Source organism: Piliocolobus tephrosceles, chromosome 4, assembly GCF_002776525.5.
Source record: "Piliocolobus tephrosceles isolate RC106 chromosome 4, ASM277652v3, whole genome shotgun sequence".
Taxonomy (NCBI): domain Eukaryota; kingdom Metazoa; phylum Chordata; class Mammalia; order Primates; family Cercopithecidae; genus Piliocolobus; species Piliocolobus tephrosceles.
Window position 1 is genome coordinate 122,836,089 of NC_045437.1, and position 16,650 is coordinate 122,852,738.

At 41.2% G+C, this 16,650-nt stretch overlaps 1 protein-coding gene across 6 annotated transcripts in view; it reads right to left on the bottom strand.

Annotated features, from left to right (window-relative positions):
* The window catches only part of TENM2 (teneurin transmembrane protein 2), a 1,213,529-nt gene that overhangs the window by 570,179 nt on the left and 626,700 nt on the right, over positions 1 to 16,650 (bottom strand). The window contains exon 4 of one of the 6 annotated variants that reach the window (XM_023218893.2): positions 11,214 to 11,226. The exons of the other annotated variants lie outside the window; for them this stretch is intronic. Coding sequence (XP_023074661.2) covers positions 11,214 to 11,226 — 13 coding nt within the window. The remainder of the gene's footprint in view (positions 1 to 11,213; positions 11,227 to 16,650) is intronic. 6 annotated transcript variants of the gene reach the window in all.

Here is a 16,650-nt window from a genome sequence, read left to right on the forward strand (position 1 = left end):
GGGAACATACTGCATAGTAAACTGTTCGGCAAAAGCCTGGCTCGAGGTTGATACTAAATATATCATTGTTGCATCATTACTAAGTGCTAGTCTGTGTCTCTCAACCACTGGAGGAAGGATGTTCGATTCAGAAGCCACTTAAGCTGCAAGTCAGGCCATAGGAATGTTGCCCCATAAACTCAGCAGGGTTCAGAATTCTTAGAAAGATAATCAGCAGGGCAGGGCATTGTTCTAGTTCTATCTGGCTACAGCAGAGACATGCTCAGCATACTTATTCTGAGAACCTTAGCTTCTTCAGCCGAAAGTAAGGTGATTCATCTGTAAAGTAAGACTTGGGGATGTGCAAAGAGGTCTTTACAAATACACAATTCTCTGATTTGAAAATAAGGTAAAATAAGCAGAGATTTTGTTTGAGTGTTCCTTTTACATTTTCACTTACCCCTTTAGTTTTAGATACTAAACCTGTGGCCTTCCCTGCTTGATATTCATAGCACACTTTGCTGATGGATCAAATTATTCTTTTTATTGGGCTTGGACGAGACTTCAGAATACTACTTAATACAGCATTCTAGTGTGTTGAGCCACTATTAATCCTTCCAAATTTTAATTTTAAGCATAGGACGTACTCTTTATCTCTGTTTTGTGAAGCATCTTACATATTTAGACCATCTTCTGTTACAGTCATATATATTTCTTTTTACTAATCAAAGCCAAAAGATATGACTGTCTTATGTTCCATTTTCTCTAGACTCTTATAACTAGCTAACTATAGAATTAATTTTCAGTTCCAAGGGGTTTACACTTTAAAAGGAACTGCATTAATTCTTTTAAAAGTATTTATGGGGCCCGGTGCGGTGGCTCATGCCTGTAATCCCAGCACTTGGGAGGCTGAGGTGGGCGGATCACAAGGTCAGGAGATTAAGACCATCCTGCCTAACACGGTGAAACCTCGCCTCTACTAAAAATACAAAAAATTAGCGGGGCGTGGTGGTAAGCACCTGTATTCCTAGTTACTCAGGAGGCTGAGGCAGGAGAATGGCGTGAACCCGGGAGGAGGAGCTTGCAGTGAGCAGAGATTGCGCCACTGCACTTCAGCCTGGGCAACAGAGCAAGACTCCATCTCAAAAAAATAAAAAAGTATTTATGGAAGTCATTCTCTGTTCTTCCCACTATGCATTTTCAAACAATGGAAGGGACAACCAAATAAATAGGCAACTGCAGTACAGTGTGTCTGTGCAATGGCCACCCAGTGGACAAGGACCTGGATAGGTGTGTCAGGGAGACATGCAGTTAATCTTGGGGATTAAGGGGCTGTTTTTAGGAGACCATTATGGATGACAATATTCTAGCACAGGGAACAGTGTGGAGTCTGATGGAGAGAGACACCATGGTCTGGTCAGAGAATGTCAAGTCACTCAGAATAGTAAAGCATGGTATATGACAGTCTGGGCTTGTGGGAAAATGGAGACACATTTGAAAATAAATGTGAGAAAAATGAGAAGGTGATCTGAAGCCATCACCTTATAGAAAGAGATGCAGTGCTTTGACCAGAAAGGTAGTTACAAAGGTTAAAAACAACCAGGGAGTTACTGGTAAAGGAAAAACTAAGGAAAAGAGCTCAAGTTACTGCACATAGAGGTTGCCTGTTAAGGGTAATCAGATCTGAACACAAGATCAGTATATACGACGAGGAAAGGGGAGTATAAATTTCTCTCTGTGGCATTTGGAGATAGATTTATTTTCTTGTCAACACAAAGGCAAATACCGAGCACTTGTTTGAACCCTAATAAAACAGAAATTTAATCACTTAGAGGGATACTTTGTCAGGCTATTATGTTTCGAGTTCCTGATGACTTATTTTTCTTGGTTAAATAACCTAGGCATAACAGCTAGGGATGGTGATAGAATAGCAGGTCAACAAGATTATGAAATACAAATTTGACTTAAAATTGATAACTCTTGGCTGGGTGCAGTGGCTCACACCTGTAATCCAAGCACTTTGGGAGGCCGAGGCAGGTGGATCATCTGAGGTATCTGAGGTCAGGAGTTCGAGATCAGCTTGCCCAACATGGTGAAACCCCGTCTCTACTAAAAATATAAAAATTAGCTGGGCGTGGTGGCGGGTGCCTATAATCCCAGTTAGAGGCTGAGGCAGGAGAATCGCTTGGACGTGAAGGTAGTGGTTGCAGTGAGAGGAGATGGTGCCACTGCACTTCAGGCAACAAGAGCTAAACTCCACCTCAAAAAAAGAAATTTATAACTCTTGCATTCAAAATGTATGGATTAATCCACTGCAACGTGCCAGGCACTGTGATAAATGCTGAAAATAAAGCGGTAAACAAATTAACATGGCTTCAGGGAGCTTATAATCTAGTCAACAGATATTAAACTAATAAACACTGAATGCATACGTGATTACAATTAGAAATAAGTCCTTATAAGGAAAAGTGAAACATAGAATGAAAGATTCAAATCGGAGGAACTATTTCTAAAAGTGGGAGCCAAGGAGGGCCTTCTATGGAAGGGAAGTGCATGCTGAGCTCCAAACAAGGAGCAGGTGTCGTTGCGGACAGTGTTCCAGATAGAACAGCCTTTCTCAGGCAGATGGCGGTTTTACCCTTAAGGGGTCATTCGGCAACATCCAGAGGCATTTTTGGTTGTCACAACAGGGATGACTGTGGTGCTACTGGCTTCTAAAGACAGGCAAGAACCAGGCAAGTATGGGAAATTGGAGGAGGGTAAGGGCTGGAAGGAAGAGGAAAGATGTGCCGTGGAATGGCAGGGCTAAATCGTGCAGGGCCTGGTTGACTGCCCCAGATAGAGAGTGTAGATGCTTGTTTTCCCAAGTTAGGTGATGGGCTTCTTGAGGTTTTTAAGAAGGACTGTTAATGGGTTGATTTACTTTTTAAGGTCTTACTGGCTGTTGGGTGAGAATGGAAGAGGAGGAGGTGGGAAGTAGGGAATGGGTCCAGGGAGGTGCAAGAGGAGCAGCTGGGAGACCCTCAGGAGGCTGTAGCACGAGTCTCGCTGACAAAGTGTGGTTTTGAGTGCAACAGGGCCTTCGCACTAACGGAGACATTTGTGATCAAAGAGCAACTGGTCATTCCAGCTTAGAAAATATAGCACAATATCTTTTCAAAGAATAGCTCATAATCCTTTCACCATCTGTTTTTCCTATTTCTGTTGATTTGTTTAAACATATATTGAGTATTTTCCAACAAAGAAAAGGGAGGCTCACTATTTTAGACAACGATAAATAAGTGAGCTCCCAATCCTTCAGTAAAAACATGTGAAGTGTAGAGATAAAAGGTGTGGCAGAGAACTACACGAAATCCACAGACTGTGAAGGGAGACAATGGAACTACTATTGTTCTATGTATTTCAGGAGTCCTCACAAGTTTTAACCTTACTTTACTTTGGTTTTTATACCTTGGCTGGCTTTGATGAAAGTATCAGAGGAAATGTGTATGTTTCATCAGGGACTCTTTTTAAATTTTATAATATCATAAGTTGTAGTGAAAAAATAATAGGCTATTTTTTTTTTTTCAGAACTACAGATACTCCTCCCAAGGAAAAAACACTCACAGGTAATCAAACCTGGACAGCAGTTTCCCAAATACCAACCCTTCAAATATCATAAATATCACCTCATGATTTTCATCATAGTCATGTATCACCTGGCCTCCTCTTTACTTAATATTTTTGTTTGTAAATCAATTCTTTTTTAAAAAAATCACCATTCTAAGTGGAAATTCACTTAGTAGCCTCAAATAGAGGGTAATGTTTAAAATAAAATGTAAAAAGTTCAACACAATATGCTTCAATTCCAGCTATTTTTGTCTGATTCAGAGACAAACCTGAACGCTCTCCCTCTGTTAAAATGTGAAAATCACACGTTTTAGAGAGGCCATAAAGTCTAGCATCCCACTGAGACTCCTCCAATAGCAGGAGTCTGCAAACTGGCCCAAGGATTGTTTTTATACAAAATGGAGTTAAGAAGGAGTTTTACATTTTTTAATGGCTCAAAATATCAAAAGAAGAATAACATTTCACATGTAAAATTATATAAAATTTCAATTTCAGTGTGCATAAATTTTTTTTTGGAACCACACCCATTCCTTATGTTTTACCTACAACTGCTTTAGTGCTAAAATGACTGAATTGAGTAGCAGCAACAGAGACCTCATGGCCTGCAAAGCCTAAGATACTTACTATCTGGTCCTTTATAGATAAAATTTGCCTACCCCTCATTATGTGACCCAACTTATTTAATGCCACTGCAGGTGCTGTGCCTATGGTATGTGTAGCTTCCATACTCTGGAAAATTCTGCTCTGCGAATAAGCATGACTCAAAACTGGGGTTCCAAATCCCACAGAGGAGGAATAAAGCTTCAGAGACGTATTTACCCCATTGGGAAATGACGTGGGAAGCAAGAGTAGATGAATGTTGTCTGAGAATATTCATCCACATGTTTCTTACATCCACATGTCTCTTACGTGCAGCTCAACTGGAATGTCAACAGAAGTAGTTTGGTGGCTGTTTGCTCCTGCTGTACCAACTCAAGTGTAAAATAACGGGCTATTTATCTACTTGTGATGACAATTTTTTTTCTGCATGTAAACATTAAAATCCCTTCTGATGAACAATGTGATTACACGGTCCAGTTTCAGTGAGCTTCTATAGTTAGTTTCACTTAACGCACTTACCACAACTAATGAGAACTATTCATGCACACCGAGAGATTAAGAGCTGGGGCCCGATTCTCAAAAGGACGGGAAAGGAAAGAAATGATTAGCAGGCTCAGAATGCACCAACCAGACTTTTTCCACTAAGCTCATTTAAAAAACAACATACTAAGGAAGCAAAGAAATGACAGAGTGGATAAGCTCAGCATGAAGGAACCTCCCATGAAAACATGACTATTTTAATTACTATGTAAAAACAGGAGTATAATTTGTAACTAATTCGTAAAACTCAGGTGCAGAAAATACAGCTGAGTCACCTCTAGTCCTGGGGAAAGGGATGCTTTGCTATTTTAAGGGATGCTCTGCTGTTTTAAGTATTGGTTCAGAACCTGGGCTATAGATGAGAATCACCTGGGAAGCTCTTAACAGCCTGAGTCCCAGGCCACACCCTGACCAATTCAATCAGGATCCCAGTTTTGTAGAGATCCCCAGGTGCTTCCAACATGAGGCCATAGTTGAGATCCAGCACTCTCTTACTGCCTTACCTTGTAAGTTGATAGCCACAAGACGTTAAATGGGCTCGCTTGGGACGAGAAATTGAGCTGGATAAGCTCAGAGGAGATAGGGTGAATAGAGAAACTCCAGCAAGATGTCGATTTAGGAGGCTAATGATTTTTGTACATTTCTCATAATACTAAAATCTCAACTTGAGATTTCTGGTGCCCTTCTAAAAATCTTAGTTAAATAGAATTGTGAAAAGTGCATTCAATCAGTCTGTTGTGTATCCAAAATATATTTTAAATAGTTAATAGGAATGATTGTGCTGCGCTCTTTAGTTCCACACTTAAGCTAAATCTTTGGGGGGCACTTACACCCAGTAAGGAATATTCCAAGTAATTAGACTTCATATGCAGTAATGGTGGCACTACAACATCCTGAACATGCTAGGCGAGGCAGTGGACTCTGAACTGTAAGTGAAACACAGCATTATGATCTATCTGCATATTGGTTTTGCTTCTGGGTATGAAATTACCCAAGCTATATTTTTTTCACTATCAACTCCAGGGCCCTTCACTCTTGCCCATACTTAATAACTTCTGCCTTAATCAACTTTTTTTTTTTTTTTTTTTTTTTTTTGCCTAGGAATTTCTTAAAAGGTAGGTAACAGTGAGGGAAAGGAGCACTGATGTTTGGCATTCTGACAGTTACCCAGTCCTCCAGTAACAACGCCTACGTTTATCCATTGAGACTATTCCTTAGGAAATAAATATTGAATAGCCCGAATCAAGCTAAAATTGAATCAAGCTAAGCATTCTTCTGGAAACCCAATGCATCTTACAGGAAAATTATGTAACTCTCTAAAAAGGTATTCATTAAATCCTAACTATTCATATAGCAAGTATCAAATGAAATTTGGAGAAGGAATTTTTTTTAACGTATTAAAGTTCCATTATCCTCAATTTTCCCATGCCCAACCGAACACTTTCGCCTAGCCCCTCTCTTGACCAGTGGGGGCAGATTTCTTAGACTTTGGAGAGTTGGTAGGGCAATTCCCGGCAGTGGAATGGTATGAGTCAGTCTTCCCAGAGGTTATGATATTTGCATTTATTGGGCATCATATATACAGAATGCCAGCCACACTCTACTAATAGCTCAGCACAAACCAATGAGTTAGAGAATAGCATTCCTAATTACAGATGAAACATATGAGGCTCTCACAAAGGCTATGTCAAATGCCCTTTAATCAGTGGCCGTTCTGTGATTCAGATCCAGGGCTGTTTGTCTCTAAAGCTTGGGCTCTCGGTTGCTACTCCCTACTGCCAACTCAAGCCATCAAGCCGACCAGGGAGCCCTTTGAAGGACCAGTGGAGGAGCTCAAAATGGCCTAATTCCCAGCATGAGCGCATATGCAACACTATCATCCATCTGCCACAATTCTACTGTGTATTGATGCCATTCTAGAAGAAAGCCCAAAGGCCATTTGGGCAACCTCTCAACAGTTCACCACTTTATTTATTAATCTAATTGATCTATCTTTTTCTTGGGAAGGAGGCACCTGCTTGAACAGTTGGGTCTCCCTACCTTATTGGATACAGTGTATGAATAAATACAATTGCTTCTGCCAGAAGCAATTGTTCTGCCAGAAGCACATACACAAACTGGATGTGGCTTGGAGGTATATATTTTTAAAGTCATGCATATATATTTAATTAACAGTCTGTAACATAAGAAATGTGGTTTAGGCAATGCTGCTAACAAAGTTCTGTTTTCAGTAATATTTCCTGTGGGAATAATACCTACATATCAGTCCAGGCACTAGCTGTGTCTAAAATGCCTGAGATGTTAATTAAAAATACAGATTCCTCAGGTTCACCCAAAACAAATGGAATCAGACTATCCAGGGGTGATGATCTGGAAATTGTGTTTCCAATAAAGCACCAGGTGACAGTAGTGCACAGCCAGAATTAAGAACTAATTTACTAAGTTAGAGTGAATGCGGGCAATTGCCTTGGGCCAATTCATTTGACCTTTTTAATAATTATTGGCCTAATACAATTTGCCAGCACTATTCTAGACCCCGAGAACAACCTGTCAACAGTGCAGATAAGGTCTGTCATACGAACTTTACAGTATAGTGAGGGGAGACCAGCAGTAAGCAAGTAGACATATGCAGAAATGAGATCATTTCAGGTAGTGGCATTCCAGGGTGGCAAAGAGGGCAGGAAGAAAGAGAAGGCTATCAAGCAATTATTCAGGAAGGCAGATGGTTTGATAGCAAGGCAGAGGGTCAAGAAGGAGGTCCTCCTCTCCCCCAAATGGTGCTAAAAAAATAGGTGCAACATTAACCACATGGGCAACTTCAGATCTCAGATCCAGACTACTTAAGGTAGTTTTTTGTATATCACTTACCTTCTGCAAAGGCCAACTGGTTTGGGACCAGGCTGTGCCCTCAACCTCTCTTCCTCTGACCCCTCTTTCTCCTGCCTGTGAGATCCCCCTTGCCCATCAATTTCCTGAAGACTCTCCCGGGGAACTCCCAGTTCTCCTAACCACCAGGAGCCACAGCGTCTCTTCCCTGAAGTGAGGGAAAGTTGGGATTGGAACCCAGTTCTGTGTGAGCACAATGAACTTACTCTTTCTAAAATACCATCAGGTAATACGTAGTAAAGGACTATTTTCTGGTGGTGATTGCTGAGGGATGGAAGTGGGGAAGGCAGACTGGTACAATAAGATTGGAGAAATGGGATATAAGGGCACACTATTCAATTTAAACTGATCTTAACTGGGTAAACACCTGCTGGTGGAAGACACAGTGTGACTTGCCTCAGGCTTTACCCAGACTATCCAACTCTGTCTACTTCCTTCCCTTGAACTGGGAAGCCAGAAGAACAGGAAGAAATTGTTCTTATTTGTTCTAGGTCTTATTTTTTTCCACTCATGAGCGAAGATGCAGAGAGTGTTTCTGTAGTCAGAGGAGAGGCGGTCCTTACAAATTTTGCAATTGGAAGGATGAGGCAAAACGGGGCCAAAGGCAGGTGAAGGTTGAGGTGGGGCAGGGGAGGAAAATCACAAGTGTGTGAGACAGAATATATGTTATAAGTCATGTTTTTCCAGTGTCTGACACAGCATAAGACACTGGTTGCCCAGAAAATGATACTAGGTGTGACAAAGTGTCAAACAACTTTGGGTCTCCAGAACATTTTCAATAGAAATACTTTGTTTTCAATTTGTCATCAAAGTTTCTGGTTATATTAAGGAGAAAGTCTCAGTTTGTTCCTAGCATTTCATTGCTTATATTCTTCTTTCTCTCTCTACACACACACACACAGACACACACACACACGCTTGTATATATGAATATATATACAGATATATACATATATATGAATATATACATGCATACATATATATACAAATATGTGTGTGTGTGCATATGTGTGTGTAATTTTACTTGTTTATACTTGTATTTCCTTTTAAACAGTGATGAAATGTTTTTATTTTAAAGAGACTTAAATTGCAAGGAGGAATTATTTTAAATAAAATATCAAGAATATATTGTAGGTGGCACTAAAGATGGGACAGAAATCAAGGTGATAGAAAATAGAAAATGGCTGAAGTTTGATAAATGTTATCTAACCCAATCTCCTTTCTTTACAGATGGAAAAACCAAGGCCCGGATAACTAACTAATTCACAGCCACACAAGTATTTAGTCGCAAAAAAATGGTAATAGCATGCAGCTCTCTCTGTGCAGCGCCCTTTTTAGGATGTGAAGAAAGATATCTGTACAAATATGAGAAGTCCTTCCCAAATAAGTAAAGTAACTGGCATAACAGAGGAACTCTTTGGCAAATCTACTCTGTATACCAACTCAAGAAAAACAGGGAAAAAACCCCAATCTGTTCATTCTAGTTGTGTGCCAATAAAAAGTCACCAGATCTTTCTGAACCTCACTTTCCTCTTCTGTTAAAATGTTTTTAAAAAATCCATCAACATAAACAAAAATATAACTTTACTTGTGTCAAAAGATTTTAAGAATTAAGGATGATAACAATATAATGGCTTGACATGTAGGAAGTGATTATATACAGTATTAATTATTTTTCCTTCTGCCCCGCAAAACATGTTCTGGGGTTTGAATTACCAAAAAAAAAAAAAAAGTGTGTTTTTTCGTAAATTTCACCTCTTCCATTCCCAGATGACTTTCTTTTCAATAGGAAGTGAAGTTCCCAGGTCACGGGCCCAAAATAATGGCAAACCAAAAGAATCCTTCACACTGAAAGCAAAATTAATAGCAGCAGCAAAGTCTCTGAGAGTTTAAGAGCAGATGAAAAGGCTGGGCATGGTGGCTCACGCTTGTAATCCCAGCTATTCAGGAGACTGAGGCAGGTGAATCGCTTGAACCCAAGAGGTGGAGATTGTAGGAGCCAAGATCACGCCACTGCACTCCAGCCTAAGAGACAGAGCAAGCCTCTATCTCAAAAGAAGAAGAAGAAGAAAAAGAACAGATGAAGAGGTAAGAACAGTGTTCAGGACTCTCCCCTTTCCCTTCACTGATAGAATTTAGCAGAAACGGGACCTACTATTCCAGCTATGCTAGTCCTCTGCAGTGCATGCCATGCCTGCTAGACCAATGTAAGACCCATTAGGGGAGAAAAGGTCATTTTAAATACTGCATTTTCTTCTTTAAAAAGACACGCAGAGATAAATGAATTCAGTGATCATTTCATCTTTTGTGTTGATATTTTTGGTGACCATGAAAATGCGCTCCTCGGATCTCTGGCTGTGGGAATAGAGTTGATGTAGGGCCACACTGGCTATCCCCTTCAGATCCACTACTATGTGTGTGTACTGAGGTTCCTAGGGCTATTCCCTGCCAATGACTGGGCACAGTGAAGAAACTAATTCATGCCCATTTAGGCAGGATGGAGAAAAGCTCAGATGGGCAACTGGGGCTCCAGGACCCCCCAATGTCCTGGCTGACACTGTTTTAGAATGTGCTGCTGCCTGGGGCTCTTCCTGTCCACTCCTCTTTCCTTCCCACTCTCCTTTCACTGGTGTCAGACTCACATTGCCATCTGAAGGTTGTCCTCGCCTTCTCTTGCACCTCTGCTTTAGTTTTCACAGATGTTTCCCTCAATAAATCGCTTGCATACCTAATCCTGTCTTGGTATCTGCTTCTTAGAAGACTCAAAATAACGTAACATTTTTCCAGAAGTTCAGCGACCGCCAAACAGATAATCCTACACAAGATTTAAAATGAGTAGGGGGCGCAGCAAGATGGCCGAATAGGAGCAGCTTCAGTCTCCAACTCCCAGCGCGAACGACACAGAAGACCGGCGATTTCTGCATTTTCAACTGAGGTACTGGGGTCATCTCACTCGGGAGTGCCGGACAATCGGTGCTGGTCAGCTGCTGCAGCCCGACCAGCGAGAGCTGAAGCAGGGCGAGGCATCGCCTCACCTGGGAAGCGCGAGGGGGAAGGGAGTCCCTTTTCCTAGCCAGGGGAACTGAGACACACAACACGTGGAAAATCGGGTAACTCCCACCCCAATACTGCGCTGTAACACCGGCACACCGGAGATTGTATCCCACACCTGGCCGGGAGGGTCCCACGCCCACGGAGCCTCTCTCCTTGCTAACACAGCAGTCTGCGGCAATCTAACCGCAAGGCAGCAGCGAGGCTGGGGGAGGGGCGCCCGCCATTGCTGAGGCTTAAGTAGGTAACTAAAGCCGCTGGGAAGCTGGAACTGGGTGGAGCTCACAGCAGCTCAAGGAAACCTGCCTGTCTCTGTAGACTGCGCCTCTGGGGACAGGGCTCAGCTAAAGGAGTAGAAGCCTGTGAAACGCGAACGACTCTGTCTGACAGCTTTGAAGAGAGCAGGGGATCTCCCAACACGGAGGTTGAGATCTGAGAAGGGGCAGTCTGCCTGCTCAAGTGGGTCACTGACCCCTGAGTAGCCTAACTGGGAGACATCCCCCACTAGGGGCAGTCTGACACCCCACACCTCACAGGGTGGAGTACACCCCTGAGAGGAAGCTTCCAAAGCAAGAATCAGACAGGTGCACTCGCTGTTCAGCAATATTCTATCTTCTGCAACCTCTGCTGCTGATACCCAGGCAAACAGGGTCTGGAGTGGACCTCAAGCAATCTCCAACAGACCTATAGCTGAGGGTCCTGACAGTCAGAAGGAAACCTATCAAACAGGAAGGACACCTAAATCAAAACCCCATCAGTACGTCACCATCATCAAAGACCAGTGACAGATAAAACCACAAAGATGGGGAAAAAGCAGGGCAGAAAAGCTGGAAATTCAAAAAATAAGAGCGCATCTCCTCCTGCAAAGGAGCACAGCCCATCGCCAGCAACAGATCAAAGCTGGTCAGAGAATGATTTTGATGAGATGAGAGAAGAAGGCTTCAGTCCATCAAACCTCTCAGAGCTAAAGGAGGAATTACGTACCCAGCGCAAAGAAACTAAAAATCTTGAAAAAAAAGTGGAAGAATTGACAGCTAGACTAATTAATGCAGAGAAGGTCATAAACGAAATGACAGAGATGAAAACCATGTCACGAGAAATACGTGACAAATGCACAAGCTTCAGTAACCGACTCGATCAACTGGAAGAAAGAGTATCAGCGATTGAGGATCAAATGAATGAAATGAAGCGAGAAGAGAAAACAAAAGAAAAAAGAAGAAAAAGAAATGAACAAAGCCTGCAAGAAGTATGGGATTATGTCAAAAGACCAAATCTACGTCTGATTGGGGTGCCTGAAAGTGAGGGGGAAAATGGAACCAAATTGGAAAACACTCTACAGGATATCATCCAGGAGAACTTCCCCAACCTAGCAGGGCAGGCCAACATTCAAATTCAGGAAATACAGAGAACGCCACAAAGATACTCCTCCAGAAGAGCAACTCCAAGACACATAATTGCCAGATTCACCAAAGTTGAAATGAAGGAAAAAATCTTAAGGGCAGCCAGAGAGAAAGGTCGGGTTACCCACAAAGGGAAGCCCATCAGACTGACAGCAGATCTCTCGGCAGAAACTCTACAAGCCAGAAGAGAGTGGGGGCCAATATTCAACGTTCTTAAAGAAAAGAATTTTAAACCCAGAATTTCATATCCAGCCAAACTAAGTTTCATAAGTAAAGGAGAAATAAAATTCTTTACAGATAAGCAAATGCTTAGAGATTTTGTCACCACCAGGCCTGCCTTACAAGAGACCCTGAAGGAAGCCCTAAACATGGAAAGGAACAACCGGTACCAGCCACTGCAAAAACATGCCAAAATGTAAAGACCATCGAGCCTAGGAAGAAACTGCATCAACTAATGAGCAAAATAACCAGTTAATATCATAATGGCAGGATCAAGATCACACATAACAATATTAACCTTAAATGTCAATGGACTAAATGCTCCAATTAAAAGACACAGACTGGCAAACTGGATAAAGAGTCAAGACCCATCAGTCTGCTGTCTTCAGGAGACCCATCTCACATGCAGAGACATACATAGGCTCAAAATAAAAGGATGGAGGAAGATCTACCAAGCAAATGGAGAACAAAAAAAAGCAGGGGTTGCAATCCTAGTCTCTGATAAAACAGACTTTAAACCATCAAAGATCAAAAGAGACAAAGAAGGCCATTACATAATGGTAAAGGGATCAATCCAACAGGAAGAGCTAACTATCCTAAATATATATGCACCTAATACAGGAGCACCCAGATTCATAAAGCAAGTCCTTAGAGACTTACAAAGAGACTTAGACTCCCATACAATAATAATGGGAGACTTCAACACTCCACTGTCAACATTAGACAGATCAACGAGACAGAAAGTTAACAAGGATATCCAGGAATTGAACTCATCTCTGCACCAAGCGGACCTAATAGACATCTATAGAACTCTCCACCCCAAGTCAACAGAATATACATTCTTCTCAGTGCCACATCACACTTATTCCAAAATTGACCACATAATTGGAAGTAAAGCACTCCTCAGCAAATGTAAAAGAACAGAAATTATAACAAACTGTCTCTCTGACCACAGTGCAATCAAACTAGAACTCAGGACTAAGAAATTCAATCAAAACCGCTCAACTACATGGAAACTGAACAACCTGCTCCTGAATGACTACTGGGTACATAACGAAATGAAAGCAGAAATAAAGATGTTCTTGAATCCAATGAGAACAAAGATACAACATACCAGAATCTCTGGGACACATTTAAAGCAGTATGTAGAGGGAAATTTATAGCACTAAGTGCCCACAAGAGAAAGCAGGAAAGATCTAAAATTGACACTCTAACATCACAATTAAAAGAACTAGAGAGGCAAGAGCAAACACATTCAAAAGCTAGCAGAAGGCAAGAAATAACTAAGATCAGAGCAGAACTGAAGGAGATAGAGACACAAAAAACCCTCCAAAAAATCAATGAATCCAGGAGTTGGTTTTTTGAAAAGATCAACAAAATTGACAGACCGCTAGCAAGATTAATAAAGAAGAAAAGAGAGAGGAATCAAATAGACGCAATAAAAAATGATAAAGGGGATATCACCACCGACCCCACAGAAATACAAACTACCATCAGAGAATACTATAAACACCTCTACGCAAATCAACTAGAAAATCTAGAAGAAATGGATAATTTCCTGGACGCGTACACTCTTCCAAGACTAAACCAGGAAGAAGTTGAATCCCTGAATAGACCAATAGCAGCCTCTGAAATTGAGGCAACAATTAATAGCCTGCCCACCAAAAAAAGCCCAGGACCAGATGGATTCACAGCTGAATTCTACCAGAGGTACAAGGAGGAGCTGGTACCATTCCTTCTGAAACTATTCCAATCAATAGAAAAAGAGGGAATCCTCCCTAACTCATTTTATGAGGCCAGCATCATCCTGATACCAAAGCCTGGCAGAGACACAACAAAAAAAGAGAATTTTAGACCAATCTCCCTGATGAACATCGATGCAAAAATCCTCAATAAAATCCTGGCAAACCGGATTCAGCAGCACATCAAAAAGCTTATCCACCATGATCAAGTGGGCTTCATCCCTGGGATGCAAGGCTGGTTCAACATTCGCAAATCAATCAACGTAATCCAGCATATCAACAGAACCAAAGACAAGAACCACATGATTATCTCAATAGATGCAGAAAAGGCTTTTGACAAAATTCAACAGCCCTTCATGCTAAAAACGCTCAACAAATTCGGTATTGATGGAACGTACCTCAAAATAATAAGAGCTATTTATGACAAACCCACAGCTAATATCATACTGAATGGGCAAAAACTGGAAAAGTTCCCTTTGAAAACTGGCACAAGACAGGGATGCCCTCTCTCACCACTCCTATTCAACATAGTGTTGGAAGTTCTGGCTAGGGCAATCAGGCAAGAGAAAGAAATCAAGGGTATTCAGTTAGGAAAAGAGGAAGTCAAATTGTCCCTGTTTGCAGATGACATGATTGTGTATTTAGAAAACCCCATCGTCTCAGCCCAAAATCTTCTTAAGCTGATAAGCAACTTCAGCAAAGTCTCAGGATACAAAATTAATGTGCAAAAATCACAAGCATTCTTATACACCAGTAACAGACAAGCAGAGAGCCAAATCAGGAATGAACTTCCATTCACAATTGCTTCAAAGAGAATCAAATACCTAGGAATCCAACTTACAAGGGATGTAAAGGACCTCTTCAAGGAGAACTACAAACCACTGCTCAGTGAAATCAAAGAGGACACAAACAAATGGAAGAACATACCATGCTCATGGATAGGCAGAATCAATATTGTGAAAATGGCCATACTGCCCAAGGTAATTTATAGATTCAATGCCATCCCCATCAAGCTACCAATGAGTTTCTTCACAGAATTGGAAAAAACTGCTTTAAAGTTCATATGGAACCAAAAAAGAGCCCGTATTGCCAAGACAATCCTAAGTCAAAAGGACAAAGCCGGAGGCGTCACGCTACCTGACTTCAAACTATACTACAAGGCTACAGTAACCAAAACAGCATGGTACTGGTACCAAAACAGAGATATAGACCAATGGAACAGAACGGAGCCTTCAGAAATAAAGCCACACATCTACAACCATCTGATATTTGACAAACCTGAGAAAAACAAGAAATGGGGAAAGGATTCCCTATTTAATAAATGGTGCTGGGAAAATTGGCTAGCCATAAGTAGAAAGCTGAAACTGGATCCTTTCCTTACTCCTTATACGAAGATTAATTCAAGATGGATTAGAGACTTAAATGTTAGACCTAATACCATAAAAACCCTAGAAGAAAATCTAGGTAGTACCATTCAGGACATAGGCACGGGCAAGGACTTCATGTCTAAAACACCAAAAGCAACGGCAGCAAAAGCCAAAATTGACAAATGGGATCTCATTAAACTAAAGAGCTTCTGCACAGCAAAAGAAACTACCATCAGAGTGAACAGGCAACCTACAGAATGGGAGAAAATTTTTGCAATCTACTCATCTGACAAAGGGCTCATTTCCAGAATCTACAAAGAACTCAAACAAATATACAAGAAAAAAACAAACAACCCCATCCAAAAGTGGGGAAGGGATATGAACAGACATTTCTCAAAAGAAGACATTCATACAGCCAACAGACACATGAAAAAATGCTCATCATCACTGGCCATCAGAGAAATGCAAATCAAAACCACAATGAGATACCATCTCACACCAGTTAGAATGGCAATCATTAAAAAATCAGGAAACAATAGGTGTTGGAGAGGATGTGGAGAAATAGGAACACTTTTACACTGTTGGTGGGATTGTAAACTAGTTCAACCATTATGGAAAACAGTATGGCGATTCCTCAAGGACCTAGAACTAGATGTACCATATGACCCAGCCATCCCACTACTGGGTATATACCCAAAGGATTATAAATTATGCTACTACAAAGACACATGCACACGTATGTTTATTGCGGCACTATTCACAATAGCAAAGACTTGGAATCAACCCAAATGTCCATCAGTCACAGACCGGATTAAGAAAATGTGGCACATATACACCATGGAATACTATGCAGCCATAAAAAAGGATGAGTTTGCGTCCTTTGTAGGGACATGGATGCAGCTGGAAACCATCATTCTTAGCAAATTATCACAAGAAGAGAAAACCAAACACCGCATGTTCTCACTCATAGGTGGGAACTGAACAATGAGCTCACTTGGACTCGGGAAGGGGAACATCACACACTGGGGCCTATCATGGGGAGGGGGGAGGGATTGCATTGGGGAGTTATACCTGATATAAATGATGAATTGATGGGTGCTGACGAGTTGATGGGTGCAGCACACCAACATGGCACATGTATACATATGTAACCTGCACGTTATGCACATGTACCCTAGAACTTAAAGTATAATAAAAAAAAATATATATAATATTCCACCTGACCCCAAATATAAAAAAAAAAAAAAAAAAAAAAGA